This window comes from Brassica napus, chromosome C5, assembly GCF_020379485.1.
Source record: "Brassica napus cultivar Da-Ae chromosome C5, Da-Ae, whole genome shotgun sequence".
NCBI lineage: Eukaryota > Viridiplantae > Streptophyta > Magnoliopsida > Brassicales > Brassicaceae > Brassica > Brassica napus.
Window position 1 is genome coordinate 28,837,054 of NC_063448.1, and position 17,273 is coordinate 28,854,326.

The 17,273-nt window shown below is 36.2% G+C and overlaps 2 protein-coding genes across 3 annotated transcripts; one reads left to right on the forward strand and one right to left on the reverse strand.

Moving 5' to 3' along the window:
* Window positions 1-152: 152 nt before the first annotated feature.
* BNAA04G05210D lies at window positions 153-867 on the reverse strand. The gene is made up of 2 exons (XM_013860460.3): window positions 671-867; window positions 153-561 (listed from the first exon to the last, which is right to left on the reverse strand). The coding sequence occupies exons 1-2, from the start codon at window positions 725-727 to the stop codon at window positions 370-372; spliced, it is 249 nt and encodes an 82-aa protein (XP_013715914.1). The 5' UTR covers window positions 728-867; the 3' UTR covers window positions 153-369.
* Window positions 868-6,222: 5,355 nt separating this feature from the next.
* Window positions 6,223-17,025, forward strand: LOC106419676. 2 transcript variants are annotated; one of them, XR_001283865.3, is made up of 5 exons: window positions 6,231-9,217; window positions 9,301-9,389; window positions 9,468-9,701; window positions 9,789-10,001; window positions 16,609-17,025. XR_001283865.3 is itself a non-coding variant. In XM_022709946.2 (3 exons), the coding sequence occupies exons 1-3, from the start codon at window positions 9,018-9,020 to the stop codon at window positions 9,644-9,646; spliced, it is 468 nt and encodes a 155-aa protein (XP_022565667.1). In that variant the 5' UTR covers window positions 6,223-9,017; the 3' UTR covers window positions 9,647-9,776. The 2 variants fall into 2 exon arrangements, 1 of the variants encoding a protein (XP_022565667.1); XM_022709946.2 differs by lacking the exons at window positions 9,789-10,001; window positions 16,609-17,025 and having other exon boundaries at window positions 6,223-9,217; window positions 9,468-9,776.
* Window positions 17,026-17,273: the final 248 nt, after the last annotated feature.

The window sequence follows — 17,273 nt, forward strand, 5'->3', positions numbered from 1 at the left end:
AATTTTTTTTTTTGTTTCAAGAAAAGGGAAAAAAATCCCTTGAGATGTTGTTTTGAGACTATTCTTACTATAGAATTAAATAAACTTTCAGTGTTAGAACTTAGAAGAATATTAATTACAGAAACTTCCCAAACTATGGAAAAAGGGAGAAAAAAACACACACAGTAGATTGGTTTTTGATATATCAAACAAACAACGTGTGAAGCATAGGGTCAACATTTCTTCACTATGAAAATATAGTAAGTATAACTGTATAAGTCTACAACAACTCAGGCATGTGTTATTTGCTTAATTAATACACACTTATACGGTGCATGTGTAAACTGATGCATACATAAATGCAGAGCCATATTATATGATTTTAATTGGTTATACATTAGGATTGTGGTAGATGATGACGATAGACTTGGTGTCGAAATCTTTGACGAACCTCTCTTGTCCTGTCCTAAATGGATTGTTGAGAAGATATTTGATTGGTTCAGGTAATGGCTCATCCTTCATCATCTTCTTCCAATATTCTTCTGCACTTCCTCCCGATCTTCCTTCACTCAGATTCACAAACTATATACCAACAAAATGTAACAAATATTATATATATATATATATATATATTAGATGTATAAATCAGATCTTGTTTAGTTAGGGTTTTCATATAAAGAAGAAGTTTTACCAGGAGAAAGCTGAAAAGGACAAAGAAGACGACGACCAAGTCACGTTGTTGCTTCATGTCTTTTTAACTTTTGTTTTGTTGTTCGAGTATTTTGTTGGATCTATGTTAAATCTTCGGGTGTTTGGTTAATATATATACCCTTAAGTTGTTTTTCGGGCAAATCTCCAAAATAGCACATTTATAAGTTTATATCACAAAAATAGCACACAAAAACTAAAATGACAAAAATAGCATTTTATCTTTTGAAAATTTTAATTTTTTTAGTTTTCAAAATTTGAAATCATATCCCCAAAACCTCATTTCTCAACTCTAAACCCTAAACCCTAAACTCTAAACCCTAAACCCTAAACCCTAAACCCTAAACCCTAAATCCTAAACCCCACCCTTTACCTCTAAACCCTAAGTTTGTAACTTTTGATAAAACATTAAGTGCTATTTTTGTGACTTTTGACCTTAAGTGCTAGTTTGCGAACAAAAACTTGATTTAGTGCTATTTTTGTCTTTTTCTCTTGTTTTTCTTGATAATAGTGACAATTCCCCTGTGGATCCTCGCATTTTTATCATTTGAAAATCATTTAATATTACTACAGTGATAGGTCAACTTTGTACTCTATGTATTTATAAACAGTAACCTAATTTTTTATGTTTTATCTAAATTTAAGAGATGTGGGCTGCTTGAGTAAGAACACAGACTCTCTATTATAGAGTTTACAAAACTTTATATTTGAAGTTTCGAGATGTTTTTTTCCAAAAGCAAAATTTCAAATTTTATTTCAAAATTATTTGTAATTTACATTATGGTCTTTACATTTGTCAATTAATATTAATCCATAAAATGTTTATAAATAACTAGCACATTTATAAAAATATTATAGTAATATTAATTAATAAAATCTTACACTTAAATACAAAATTATAAACACAAATACATAATTAAATATTAAACTATAAGAAAAATACCACATTATTACATAAAATTATTCGAACAATATTTTAGAAATTCCGGAGCAAATTTACTAGACTATTAGTGTTGTTGTAATATTTAAATTTGTGTAATAATTATGTCTTCATGTATCTTTTAATTTTTTTATTAAGTTTCTTTTTTAATATTCTTGTTGTCTAATTCCACTTTTAAAATATTATAAATCTAATTTTTTTAATTTTATGTGTAAAATTTAAATTTATAATAATAAATTTGAAATATTTAAAATATACAAAAATTGTAAAAATGAAAACAATGAATGAGAAAATACTTAAGAATCATAAATGTGATGTATAATTAATTATAAGGACCAACATACAAATAAAAAGATGAAAATTCAAATTTAAATCACTACTCAAAACTCTAAATTTGAAGTTTCGAAGTTCCTTTTTGGAGAACAAAAAACTATATATTTGAAATTGTAGAGTTTTTTTTGGAGATATTCTACGGATTTTTGTCTATTCTTCTCTGGAGCTATCAACTATTACAGCTCAGAGAGCACCAACGTTTTTTATATATAGAACATAGAAGAGTTCTATGATTTAGTATGTTAATTTTCCAGTACTTAATTAATTATAATAACAAAGATTCCGCGATTAAAAGTTTCAAAAAAAAAAATCCCGTGATTAAATAAAACAAGAAACAATAGGGATAAAATATACGAAATATCGCAACTAGAACTCCACTATAATTATTTTCAAAACGAACTAATATTTTCTTGTGTGAAACATTTTTGGTAAGAAGTATAAAGTAAACACTAAAAACCTATGTGTGTACCCGATTAAAGATGTTTTGTAAATGTTTACGCTTCGCACCACAAAATGCTAGTTACATTATTATTATATTTTTTTTGCAACTGTTTCATTATTATTAGTTAGTGGTTGCAAAATGATGCTATATATGTCAAAACAAGGTTTTTAGATTTTTAATGTTGTTATACATCTGGATGATAAAATATGGTTGTTATACATCTGTTTGTTACATTTTCTGATTATATATTGTTGCTGATCTTGAGATCGTTGTTTTCTTAAGTGATCATTTCAGTATGGTAATAAAAAATATATAAATGTTTGTTATTTCTCTTTAAATTGTCCCCCACCCCCATATGAGTTTTAAATTGAAAATAAATCTAAAAGCAAATGTTGGCTTTTCTCCGTGAGAGTTAATTTAATTGATGAAATAGACAGGTCAAAAGTTAGATTATTATAAAAACAAGTAGTGAAGCGGGTCAACTTTGAATGTTTTTGCACATTTCCTATATGACGCATAACCCCCACTTCTAAACCTTTAACTATTTAATAGTTATTTGCTTGGAGAGCATTTGCTTAGTATGGTTCTTGGACTTTCTACTTTTTAATACAGTAGATTGATGGTGATGGACGAACGCAGTTCATGACTACAAAAAATATAAAACGAAGAAAATCACATTTACATACGGAGTTAAAAGCGCTTCGATGGACTATGAATAACAAATTATATCGTTCGAAATGTCAACGCATTGGTATCAGAGGTTATAGCAATGGTAAGGGACCATGAATCATGGCAGAATTTATCAATAGAGTTGGAGGAGATTAAAGACCTCAAAAACAGGTTTCAAGATCACCTATATCTTTAGAGGATCATTATCCCAGCAATCATAACAGGTTGCTTAAATTTTTTTTTTTTTTCTGTCTGAATTAAAAAAAAAAATTTTAAAAAGTGCACCAATCGCGGACCGCCACGTGCTGGTGGGGTCCGCGAACAGTACAAGCAACAAAGAAAACTGGGTACTTATTTTGCATGTAGAAGGAATGTTGCTAGTGTTTTTGGTGGGGCCCCAGGCCATAAGCAACCATTTTTTTTTAGAGGGATAAAGATGTTCTTAGAGAACATAATGGAACTACAGATCATTTAGCGAAGACAGCGAGATCAACTTTAAAAACCTCTCTCTCTAAAACCTTTTTCCACCGACGACCTAGCTTTTTCCTGTCCGGCGCCTGCCGGTTCCGAAAGTCTTCTTCTCCTTCCTCCTTTTTTTTCTTTTACCTCTCCTCACATCTGCTCTTTCCTGTCAATATGCTTGTGCTTCTGGATTCGGCTGAGCTTCACCGGAGATCTTCGCAGTTCAAAGAGGCGGTTCGGTGGTCTGGAAAAGCGGCGAGGCTGAGAAGTGGCTGGTGTGGAGGGAGGCCGACTTTTTGGATCAAAGGTTTGGTCGGATCTAGTTTTTCCTTTTCGTAGATCTCCGGCGTGTCCTTGTTGTCGGCGGGCTCGTGGCTCAGTGGGGGTCCTTCTCCATCTTCGATCTACATCTCTGCGAAGCGGTGTAGCGAACGGAGGAGTGGTTGACTTGCGGTGGTTTGGTTTGCTCTCTGGTTCTCAGAGGCGACGTGTCCGCAAGGTTTTCCCATCGGCGTTGTCTCCTGATGGTCAAAGCTTTGCAGTCTGGGCACGGTGGGATCCTTCTTCCCATCACCGGCGGAAGCTCTGGGTTTCTTCCAGTGGTCGGGTTCCACACCCCTCAGTTTTCTGTTCCGGTTTTGCTCTTGTCAACAGGTCCGCTTTCTGTTCTTCAGGCAGTGGTAGCAGGTTGTGTCTAGCGGTGGTGAGTCTTCTTCTCCGGTTTATACCCACCTTCTTGCGCATTGAAGCCATGCTATTTCCTCTTCAATGTAAGGTCACTCTCTCCTCTGCTCTCTCTGTTTCTGGATGTCAACGGTTTCTGTCGACCCATAGTGGCATCTGTAGCAAGCCTTGGACTGCTCTCCTTTCGTATGTGGATTGAGGATTGGTGTATGTTTTGGCTTGGGCGGTTTGACGCAAAGGTTCTCCCTGGTTTTGTGTGAGCAGGGGCTTGGTCTTCTTGGGGCGCTGCTTCAGTTTTTGCTTCTGGGTTTGGCGTTGTCCATTGGCGTAACTGCTCTTGCTCGTCTTGTGGAGACTGGACCAATGCTGCTGCTCTTGGATGAGTTCTTGAATTCCTAACAATCTTCTTGGGGATGTGCTTTTGTTTGACGCAAAGGTTCTCCCTGGTTTTGTGTGAGCAGGGGCTTGGTCTTCTTGGGGCGCTGCTTCAGTTTTTGCTTCTGGGTTTGGCGTTGTCCATTGGCGTAACTGCTCTTGCTCGTCTTGTGGAGACTGGACCAATGCTGCTGCTCTTGGATGAGTTCTTGAATTCCTAACAATCTTCTTGGGGATGTGCTTTTGTTTCCTGCTAAAGTCTTGGCATTCATATCCTTTTATCTTTTCACGATGTTGTTGCAGCCTGTGGTATAGCTTAGGTGTATTGTTGTTATGTGTTTTGATCCAAGTTGTATCCTGTTCTTTTAATTTAATGCAAAAGTTTACTCAAAAAAAAAGACAGTGTGATCCTTTCATAGAAACATTTGTTTTGTTAGTTATCATGTTTCGGTCTTGTTATCCAGACCACCTTAAGTATAAGTAATAGAATGACATTTTATCGTTAAAGGTATCTAATAGTTATTTACTAAAATGAAGCCGCACAAATGCACATATATTTTCATTATACACACATTTATTTATATATTACTTTCTATACTATTCCTGCATATAGTTGTTACTTTCAAGTTTTTTATTTGGCAAATTTTTTATATGTAATAAAATTTGAATTAATTAATTGAACTATTATGTGTTTAACAAACATAATTTTATTTGTTTAATACTGTTTAATCTTTATTATGAACCATTATTATTAATGTGAAGTAATAATAATAATACTGTTGATCCTATTTTGTTTTAGAATTTATTTGAAATTTTTTTATATGTAGCAAAATTAGATTAGTCAATAATATATTTTCATTAAACTTAATTTAGATTTAATAATTACGTTACAGATTTTTTATTACCTAATATTGTACGCATACATAAATATAAAAGTGTAAACAAATTCATAGAAAGAAATAGAAAACATGACATATTAATAGTCTAAACCTATTTTTTCTTAAATGATATAAATTAAAGGTACTAATTTGGATCCACAAATTAGATATACAGTTTTCTAATAAATAGACTTTGTGATCTAATAATTATTTGATCACAAAATTTACCTTTTTTGACATAAGATTTTGTTTAGATCTTCATATATTTAAATTTTTAAATAGATCAATAAAAATGGGGGAATAAAATACAATAACTTAATAGTGTAGATATATATATATATATATAGTTAAATTTTGCTAAGTTACTAAATAATTGGTTCAACAAAAAAAACATTTTAAGGTAAAAATTTTAATGACTCAATTTTAATAATTTTAATAGAGTAGATTATGGATTTCGTAATGGGTAGTGGATTACTTATTTAGTTGAAGAGCCCATTGATTATATGAAGATTTAGTTCTCAATTGTTTTTCTTCTTGGAAAACTAAAACTTTTATAAATTAATAATATTATTAATTATTTTTAATTTATAAATATTAGAAATTTATAAATATTAACTTAAATAGAAATATTTTTCTAATGAATAACATTATATTAAATAATTACGTGAATTTAGAAATAAATTTAATATACAAAAACAGTTATGATAATAAATATCACATATCACATATCACAATATAATAGATGATAACATTGTATTTGACTGTGCATAAATTTGAAAATGATACATTTTCGTAAGTTCAAAAATTTAAAGAAAATATGGTTACAACTTTTATGTTGATGATGAAGTTGAATACAGTTCAAGAATATATTTGAAATCAATAATGTATATATACAAATTTAATTATTACATCTGATATTATTTATAATATTTGGATTTCTTTTTTGTTATCCACTTAAACAGATTCACACTGACTTTGTAAACCACACTGATAACTTTATATCCATGTGAACTACGAAAGAAAGTGGTTTCCTGAAACTTCGTGCTACACTATACGCCTTTGAATTTTGCGTTCGTGGTGTATGAATGATCTCTGAGCTGAGAAAACTTTTTTGGAGGGTCTTGATGTCTTCCAAATAACTTGCAAAAGCTGGTCATTCTTCTAGTTCTGAAACCATATTCACCAATTGTGAACAATCCGTTGCAAACGTGATCCAAAACTGACCTAAATTCCTCATACACTCCATTTCCCAGAATAGCGCCTCCAGCTCCGAATGAAGAGGAGAGAGACTACCCCTGACATTTCTTGCCCCCATCAAACTATCAAATCCTTCTAGAGTACTATATCAACCTTGTCCTGAAAAAAATTCATTATCTTTCCAAGAACCACATGTAAAACACTGCCGCCCTAGAATTGACGGTTGGTTCATAACCTCTACATTTTGTGTTGCCCTTTGTGTGTTCAACACTTGTGCTTCAGCCCAAAGTGTTGATTATGTTTCTGTAAATTTGAGCGTTTCCCCTCGGATTAATGTCTAGATTGCTGAAAACTTTGCTATTTCTTTTTTTTTCATATGTACTATAGTATCCATGTAAATGAATGATCATACATTTGCGAGAGAACTCTCCAGAATAAATGATCCATATTTGTGAAGAGAGAACTAGTAAAAAGATTAGTTGGACTTGATGGTATCTGTGAGAGAGCCCAAACCTGATGAGCTGGAGGGCATTCAAAGAACACATGGCTTATCGATTCAAATATTATGTGTTGTGTCAGATGCGGAGCTTCAGACCGCATCTGACACAACACATAATATTTGAATTTATACTCAAAATGTAAATGAAATTAAAAGTTAATACATTAAATTAAAATTTGAGGTAAGCTTTAACGAGATTTCTCAACTCGAACTAAAAACAAACACTACAAAAATAAGATCTAGTATATGGTAAGTTTACTACATGTGTATGATTTATTTAATTATTATGTGTTCTGTAGGCGCACAATGATATAATAATCTTATAGTTATTAATTAATACATTTATTACTAATTTAAAATTGCTATAATAAATTATTGTTTAAACTGTCAAAAGTTCAAACCAAACATCGAGTTATATTTATATTACAATTTTTTTTGAAAATCTTTCATGCATTACTTTCATTAATAATAAACAAATGTTTTTAATTATATAAAATTAAAATTTTACTTAATATTTAATCATGGCTCTTTTTGCTTCTAAATTTTCAATTTTTATGATTGAAAGATACAACACTATATAAGAGTTATCTTTATATTTTTAAAATATGTTTTCCTTTTTTCCAACTCTTATTATATTAATTTATACAAAATAAACTAATCTAAAATAATATAATTATACATTATAGATAAGAATGACTTTAGCCAATTTTTGACGAGAGATTTCAAAGAGAAAATATCACTTCGCAAATGATGGTGTATATCATTTTATGGTATTATTAGAATAAAATATTTATACTAAAACTTTAATATGATTTTATTTACTTTATTAATTTTTTTCAAATTTTGCATACAGTAGATATTTAAAAAAGGTTAAAAATAGTAAATTTATCTATAAATAAAAATAGAAGATCACTGTCGGCTACTTAACTTAACTTGATATTCAGAGACTACGAGTGTAATAGGAGCATACGTCGACAAAAGAATCACCTTAAAATGATCATTTCATGGCTATTGAGAACGAATCAAATTAGATTGTTCTATTTCTCAATCTTTAGGACGTGCTCCTAAGGAACCAAGGATATATATATCAATATCATAAATTCATCGAGCATGAAAAAACCTATTTTACGTTGTAAATAATTTACTAATTAACTAAGTATAGCTATAAAAATGATAATAATGCTAAAAAGTAAAAGGTAAGATGAGTTAAGGTTTCTTACTATTGTTTGATAATTCACTACAAAAAAACAATCACATAACGACAACAGTTTACGATGTGACAATATTATCGTCATACATCTAGTTTACGAGAACATTACGACAAAATATAAAATCGACGTAATGTAGTTGTAACTTCCCGATGAAAAAATTCATCATAAAATAGACGTAAATTAACGACCCTTTAAGGACGACTGTAACATGTTATCCTAATATAGTTGTTAATTTACGACTACGTTACATCGAAATAGTTTGCAACTAAGTAACGACTAATATACGAGCAAATATAGGGGACCGCAGATATAGGTAGTTGGTGAGAACGTGTTTTATGTCTGTATCTATGGTTGGTTAGGAAAAGAAAAAGAGAAATGGTCTCAAAAAAGTTGTTAAAGCACTGTAAATCATATGTTGTTGTAACTTTCCCACATTCAAAATTTTGAAATTTTTTTGTTTGTTTTTAAACAGAGCTGGTTGGAAGAGAAACATGAACAATCCCCATTATGGTGCTACGTTCCTTGGTACTACATCTGTACTGGAGGGATCCATCAGCTTAGACTTCTGGTACCGCATCTGCACCGGAGTTTGTCCGTGAGGGCCAGACTCAGGCTATGCCTCCTCTTCCTCCGCCTCCGTATGTGCCTCCCCCTCTGTATAAGCCTCCTCCACATCATCCTCTGCAGACACCTCCAGTTCATGATGCTCCTCCTTCTCATGAGCCTGCTCCCGGACATACATCCGGCTTTGATGGTGCCATCCGATGCTCCCTATGCTCAGTACTGCAAAAATCTCCTCCGACAGCCTGGCCGAAAAGATCGACCGCCTAACACTTATTGGTAATGTTCTAAAAAATATTACTTTTACAAATTTAACATCATTTTTACAATTATTTAATTTCATTGTTTTACAAATTTTAAAGGTTCAAGACAGACAATGTTCTAGAACGAAGCGTTTCAGACACCATCAAGGGTCTCATACACCGGACCACATTCGGACAAGTTTTTTGCGGTAAGATTTTTTTTTTAATTTCAATTTGTCATTCAAATTTCTTTGTTTTTGTTTTTAATGATTTTTTTTTTTTTGCAGAAAAAATGGCATTGGTCTATTGGCGTCAACAAGCGGTGAAGAAGGCGTTAAATGATAAGGCAAAGCTTCGCCTCAAAAACATTATTTCCTACTGGAATGAGAAGTGGCTGGAAATTGGAAATGATGCAAAGCCCATCTACATCTCCGATAACGTTTGGAGCAGCCCGGATGACGATTGATGCCGGCGGCAATTTACCGACGGCCTACACTTCTGGACAAATCCTACATGACGGGGTGACTCTACACATTTTAAGTTTTATTTTTTCCTCTTTTCATTTTATTAGTATTAATGAATTATTTTAACGTCTTCTTAATTTTTAGGCCGCTCGGGAAGAAGAACCACCATCTCTTATCCGACTTTTCAAGACGACACGCCAGCACTAGGATGGGACGTTTGTGGATCCTATATCAGAAAGGATCCACAACGATGTGGAGTGTCAGATTCAAGATGTTCAAACCCAGTTGTCGCAACAAACTGTGGATGGCATACCTGTCCAGTTGTCCACACGAGAATAGGACAAGATTTTTGAACAGGTAATAATCAAATCATTTTTAAAAATATACACATATGTTGTAAAAGAATGGGGAATTTATCTGTGTATTATTAATGAGTAATAGAGGTTCCTTATATAAGGATTACAAAGTATAGGAAAAAGGAAATTATCCAAAACCTAATACAACATGAAATATGAAAAGATCTAAAACAGATAAATGGAAACTTCCTAGATCTAAAGTCGGCCGTCTCTCTCTCCTCTTGGGCCGCCAACCCTCTCTCCTCTTGGGCCACGGTTTGGCCTTGTCTTGGTCATGGTTATGGGCCATCCACATAATGATTTATAACACTCCCCCTTGGATGCCATAACCATATGGGTTTGTATCATGCACGACGTTGCCTCATTAAAACCTCTCTAGGAAAACCAAAAACCCAAGGTGGGAAAAAATGGAAACCGTAGACAGGAAAAAGAGTACAACACATGACACTCCCCTTGATGAAGGCATCACTGAAGATCCTTCAACTGGCGCATTCCTATCTGATGAACCAGCTTCCTGAACGTTGAGGTCGGCAGAGACTTAGTGAACAGATCGGCCGAATTGTCACTGGACCGAACCTGAACCACTTCAACTTCTTTAGCCTTCTGCAGGTCGTGGGTGAAGAAGAACTTAAGCAAGATATGTTTTGTTCTATCTCCCTTAACGTATCCATCTTTGAGCTGAGCTATACAAGCTGCATTGTCCTCATAGATGATCGTTGGTTCTTCCTTTTCTTTTCCCACGGCCAAGCCACTTTCCCTTAGGATATGGCCGGTCATGTTCCTCAACCACACAAGCTCTCGGCTTGCTTCATACATGGCTATGATCTCGGCATGATTAGATCATGTTGCCACTAAGGTTTGTTTTGTGGACCGCCAACTTACTGCAGCCCAACCGTGTATGAACACGTAACCTGTCTGAGATCTAGCATTGTGTGGGTCAGATAAGTACCCAGCATCTGCATATCCGGCCATGCTTTCTTTTGGTCGGCATGTATAGAACAAACCGAGATCGTTTGTTCCTTGCAGATATCTGAACAGATGTTTTATTCCGTTCCAGTGCCTAAGTGTCGGACATGAACTGAATCTAGACAGTAAACTCACGGCAAAACTAATGTCCGGTCTAGTATGGCTAGCCAAATACATTAAGGGTCCAATGGCACTTAGATAAGGTATTTCCGGCCCGAGCATATCCTCGTCCGGCTTCCTTGGTCCGAATGGATCCTTCTCAAGGTCTAAGGACCTCACGACCATAGGACTTGACAAGGAATGAGCCTTGTCCATATTGAACTGCTTGAGTATCTTTTCTGTATATGTCTTTTGATGCACAAGGATTCCATTATCCACATACTCAAATTGCAGTCCCAAACAGAACTTAGTTTTTCCTAAGTCTTTCATTTCGAATTCTTTCTTTAGACATTCGACCGTTTGGTAAATCTCTCCAGGGGTTCCAATCACATTCAGGTCGTCCACATAGACAGACTTAATCACGAAGCCCTTGCTGTCAAATCTCTTTATAAAGATACATGGACTTATTGGATCGTTCTTATAACCTTCTTTCATTAGGTACTCTGATAATCGGTTGTACCACATTCGACCTGATTGTTTCAAACCGTACAAGGCTTTATTCAGCTTAATACAATGATGTTCTCGAGAACCTTTCTTATCTTTGAGCTCAATACCCTCTGGAACTCTCATATGAATTTCATTATCCAGTGGACCGTACAGATACGCAGTTACTACATCCATTAGGAGCAGATCGAGCTTCTCTTTCACGGCCAGACTGATCAAGTATCGTAATGTAGTTGCGTCCACCGCAGGGGAATAAGTTTCCTCATAATCTATTCCTGGTCTCTGTGAGAATCCTTGTGCTACAAGCCGTGCTTTGTATTTCACTACTTTTCCTTTCTCATTTCTCTTTCTCACAAAGACCCATTTGTATCCCACTGGTTTGACATCTCTAGGTGTCACGGTTATAGGGCCAAAAACGCCTCTTTTCTTTAATGATTCTAACTCCACGTTTATAGCTTCTTTCCATTTGATCCAATCTGATCTTTGCATGCATTCATATATGGACGTGGGTTCTAGATCCTCATCTATTTCCATGATCTCAAGTGCTACTTTATAAGCAAAAATATCATCGACGTCGATATCATTTCTGTTCCATTTCGTTCCAGACATCATATAATTTATAGAGATCTCCTGATTGTCCGGCCCTTGTGTCCCATGAAGTTCGGCGTCCCGAACCCCATTATTTGGAACGGTCGGATCATTTGGCATGGCCGGCTCACTTGGCTCGACCGTCTGGGTCGGCTCGGCCGGTCCATGAATGTTCTGGACGGTTTCCTTGATGCTCTCGGATCCAGCACCTCTCTTGGACTTCCGAGGCTGTTTATCTTTGGAACCAATAGGTCTACCACGTTTGAGACGTTGATTAGACTCTGTTGCCACTTGACCTTGTCCCTTCTGGACGTCTATTCGTATTGGTGCATTACAAGCCGGGATATATGATTTTGTCACTCGATTTGGGTCAGCAAATGAATCTGGCAGTTGATTAGCTAGCTTTTGAAGATGTATAATCTTTTGGACTTCCATATCACATTCTTTAGTCCGAGGATCTTGCCAAGATATTGATGGTCGAGACCATTCGATTTCTTTGCTCAATTCTTTGCTCAACCGGCCGTTATCTCCCCCTAAGGTCGGATATGTGGACTCATCAAACTGTGAGTCTGCGTATCTGGCCTTAAACAAATCACCGGTTTTTGGCTCAAGATACTTTATAATGCTCGGGGAGTCATATCGTACGTATATTCTCATCCTCCTTTGTGGTTCCATTTTCGTTCTCTGTGGTGGAGCAATTGGAACGTAGATGGCACATCCAAATGTTTTGATGTGGGACACGTCTGGCTCATGACCCGTGAGTAACTGGGATGGCGAATATCTATGCTCACTAGATGGCCTGATGCGAATCAGTTCTGCTGCATGTAATACGGCATGTCCCCACGCTGATACCGGGAGCTGAGACCGCATGAGTAATGGTCTGGCTATCAGCTGGTTACGTTTAATGAATGATTCGTCCAAGCTGTTCTGTGTATGTACATGTGCCACGGGGTGTTCTACACTTACCCCCATGGACATACAGTAGTCATTAAACGTCTGGGACGTAAACTCACCAGCATTGTCTAGACGTATAGTCTTTAAAGGAAAGTCTGGAAAGTGTGCTCTCAGTCTTATTATCTGAGCAAGTAGGCATGCAAATGCCAAATTTCGTGTGGACAGTAGACAGACATGCGACCATCTGGTCGATGCATCAATCAGGACCATGAAATACCGAAACGTCCCACTAGGTGGGTGTATTGGTCCACATATGTCTCCCTGAATCCTTTCCAGAAAATTTATGATCTCTTTATTAACCTTGGCTGGTGATGGCCTGGTTATGAGTTTCCCTTGTGCACATGCTGCACATGTGAGATTGTATGGGACAACTCCTTTGAACGTGTGCCCTTGTGAATTCATCATCAACTTTTGCATCATGTTAGTACCAGGATGGCCAAGCCGGTTATGCCATAAAGTGAAATTGTCGCAGGCATTAGCCTCGATCATACTGACCTTTGCATAGTATAGGCCAGTAGACATTGCAGGTAAGGTTTCTAGGATCCTTTTATAGCCTTTGGTGATCGAAATTATTTTAAGGAATTCTTTATTTCCTTCTTCCCATGTTTCAAGATGGAAACCGTTCAATCTTATGTCTTTGAAACTCAATAGGCTCCTTTTAGAGCTTGGGGAATACAAGGCATTTCTGATATCTAGATGAGTGCCCTTAGGCATCAATACATAAGCCCAGCCGTGACCTTCAATCAGGCCGGCTACACCTGCAATGGTGTGTACGTTTGCACTTTGCATTGTGAGATTTAAGAAGTATCTTTTATCTCTAAGGATTGTATGACTTGTGCCACTATCCACCACGAGTATGCTCATCTCGTCATTCATTTCTATAAATAAGATTTCATTTCTCAGAGACTTCAAAACTTTCATTTATTAAAGTTGCAGAACACCGAAATTAAAAACACCAAATCAATCATAAAACAATCATAAAGCAGTAAAAACAAGTCGTATCGAAAATTTAGTCTTTGAGACAATCAGAAGTCTCAAAGTCCATAAGGTCGTCATTTGCAACATCAGATTCTTTATCAGCCTCATAACCGGAATCATGGACCATATGAGCCTCCGGGTTCTTGTCCTTAAGACTCTCTTGGTAGAGCTCGCATAAGTGCTTAGGAGTTCTACAATTCTTGGCCCAATGATTGCTCATCCCACATCTGTGACAAACGGATTTGTTTGAGTAAGACGGTTTGGATATACCGCCTCGACCTCGTCCATATCCACCTCGGCCACGGCCGAGATTGGAACCACGACCACAGTTATTGTGGTTTCCTTTCCGGCCGGCCAAGTGTCTATCTCGACCGTTCGAGTAATTGTCACGGTTCCTGTATCCACCACGGCCTTTGCCATGTGATCTCTTATCATTCTGGATGTAATTGCACTCGTTGGGATTTTTCTTTTCAACTCCATTGGCCTCTGGTAACGGGGCAGATCCGGCAGGCCTAGCTTCACTGTTCTTCATCAGGAGCTCATTGATTGCCTCGGCCAGAAGCAGGCACGAGATCAGATCAGTGTATGTGGCGAAGCCTTTCATTCGGTACTGCTGCTGCAGGATTATGTTTGAGGAATGAAACGTAGAGAATGTTTTCTCGAGCAACTCTTCTTCGGTTACTACTTCACCACAAAGTCTCAGCATGGAGACAGTCTTAAACAAGACCTAATTGTACTCATCCACTGACTTATAATCCATGAATCTTAGATTCTTCCAGTCATTTCTAGCTTTTGGGAGTAACACCGTTTTCTGGTGATCATATCTATGCTGTAAAGCATCCCAAAGCTCTAGTGGATTTTCCATCGTAATGTACTGATCTTTTAGACCTTCAATGAGGTGATGGCGTATAATACTTATAGCCCTGTACCGATTCTTGTCTGTCTCATTGTTGTCCTTGATGATTGTATCACCAAGACCTTTTGACCTTAAGCTGATCTTTGTATCTAGCGCCCACTGCAAGTAGTTATCTCCGGAGAGATTAAGGGCTGCGTAGTCTCTATTTGAGATTTTTGACATCTGAATCACATTATCAATTCAATTTAGGTTCAAAATGTGATCATGTGGCCGCATGGTATAACAAGCTACGCATCTATGAGAAAACAATCAATCTAATCGACCATGGTGCGAACAAACAAGCCGCACGACTATGTGGACAAGCAATAGGATCGGACATGTAAATCAAAATTGACCATGGTGCGAACAATCCTAACATTTGATTCTACATGTACCAGGGAGATTAATGCCACACGGCCAGGTAAGTTTTAATTCAATCAGATTCGAATTCATATGTTTTCTACATGCTGGTCGATTTCATTAATCAATGTGAATGCAATCCAATTCAAATTCATATGTAATGCAAACAACCTTAGCAATTGATTTATGAATTTAAGGTTTCTACTTTTAAATCTAAGGCTGTCGGTTTTATTAAAGGTTTCAAGGCCTTAAGGATTCAAGTTCTAGATTAGATTACTTCAATCAATCAATCTAACAATCCTAAAACCTCAAACATCAAGCATTCGATCAATAAAAATCGAATTCAGTCCTTTAGGGTTTAAGGTTTCAATTCCTAAATTAGGGTTTCTCAAAATCAAATCAGGAACAATCAATTCAAGTTCTAAGGAATCGATTTGTATCTTTCTAGTTAGGAGATTGCCGATTTTAATCTTGTAGATTTTAGGGTTTTTGATTAAGATCAAAGTTTCCATATTTATGGATTAGGGTTTCTGATCAATCTAGGTTCTCAGATTAAGTTATACCTTTGCTTTGTAGGGGATTTAGAACCGGACCACCTTTAGAGAGAGAGAGAGGACGATCGTATGCACTCGGGTTGCGGATGGGACGATCGCGGGCTGGACGTGTCTCGGCTGCGAGCTGCGCGGGGATCGGGTCGTCTCGGGTCGATCGCGTCTCGGGTCGATCGCGTCTCGGGTGTGGATGCGAGCTGGAAGGGTTCTTCTGAGCTGGAACGTGATCTGAGAACTTCTAGGATTCAAGAGGGATCAATTGAGTTCTTGAATGAATTAAGAACAAGATTAGGGTTTAGGGTTTTTGGGTTGTGGTCGCCGGTTTTAGCTTTTAGGTTTAGAGGTTTCGATTTGTCTCAGCGATCTAGAGACGATCGTGCTGATAACGTGTTGTAAAAGAATGGGGAATTTGTATGTGTATTATTAATGAGTAATAGAGGTTCCTTATATAAGGATTACAAAGTATAGGAAAAAAGAAATTATCCAAAACCTAATACACCATGAAATAGGAAAAGATCTAAAACAGATAAATGGAAACTTCCTAGATCTAAAGTCGGCCGTCTCTCTCTCCTCTTGGGCCGCCGACTCTCTCTCCTCTTGGGCCACGGTTTGGCCTTGTCTTGGTCATGGTTATGGGCCATCAACATAATGATTTATAACAACATATACATTTTAATCTTATTTACTAATTAAATATTCAAATTCAATTGAAGGTTGTCCCGAAGAAAAGGAAACGGATGGTCGGGATTGGTTCAGTGAACAATGTCCTGAAGGCAACATCAATCTACGGTGCTGCAAGTCAAGCAGCTTCTCAGTTCCGGACAGATTTGACCGGAGCCCACAACCTCATATCGGAGCTCCGGGAGGATCAACAAGAGACTAGGAGTCAGTTAGAGGGCCATGGCAGGGATGTTTGATCTCATTGCGGAAACGAACCCAGCGCTTTCACGGAAGTGGTAGACTGTACGTCCAACAGTACACCACAAACCCACTACAGAAAAGGAGCGAAGTTGGAGCGACGGGGCGACGACCACAGTTCCCAGAATTTTAACCTTTAGGATATAGATATTTTTTTTCTGTTTGTATTTTGGATATTACAATAATCTTATATATTATATTTTTAATTTAAATTTTTATAAATTTTCAATTTAAATTTAAAATATGTTCAATTTTTTTTTGAAAATTTACCAGAAATGATGTTAATTGGTCGTAATGTTTACTACCAATTAACATCGTTTTAACGATAATACTTTACGAAAAATTAACGATAAAACATTACGACCAATGTACGACGAATATATAAGACGTAATCTTAAGTCTACGTTGTGACGAATTATTTTACGAAACGACAAATTTCTGTAGTCGTAAATTTACGGCC

Coding starts and splice junctions, on each gene's coding strand:
- BNAA04G05210D (XM_013860460.3), bottom strand. CDS start 727: ATGAAGCAACAACGTGACTTGGTCGTCGTCTTCTTTGTCCTTTTCAGC. Junction 562..670: donor TCCTTTTCAGCTTTCTCCTG/GTAAAACTTCTT, acceptor GTTGGTATATAG/TTTGTGAATCTGAGTGAAGG.
- LOC106419676 (XM_022709946.2), top strand. CDS start 9,018: ATGTGCCTCCCCCTCTGTATAAGCCTCCTCCACATCATCCTCTGCAGA. Junction 9,218..9,300: donor CGACCGCCTAACACTTATTG/GTAATGTTCTAA, acceptor CAAATTTTAAAG/GTTCAAGACAGACAATGTTC. Junction 9,390..9,467: donor ATTCGGACAAGTTTTTTGCG/GTAAGATTTTTT, acceptor TTTTTTTTGCAG/AAAAAATGGCATTGGTCTAT.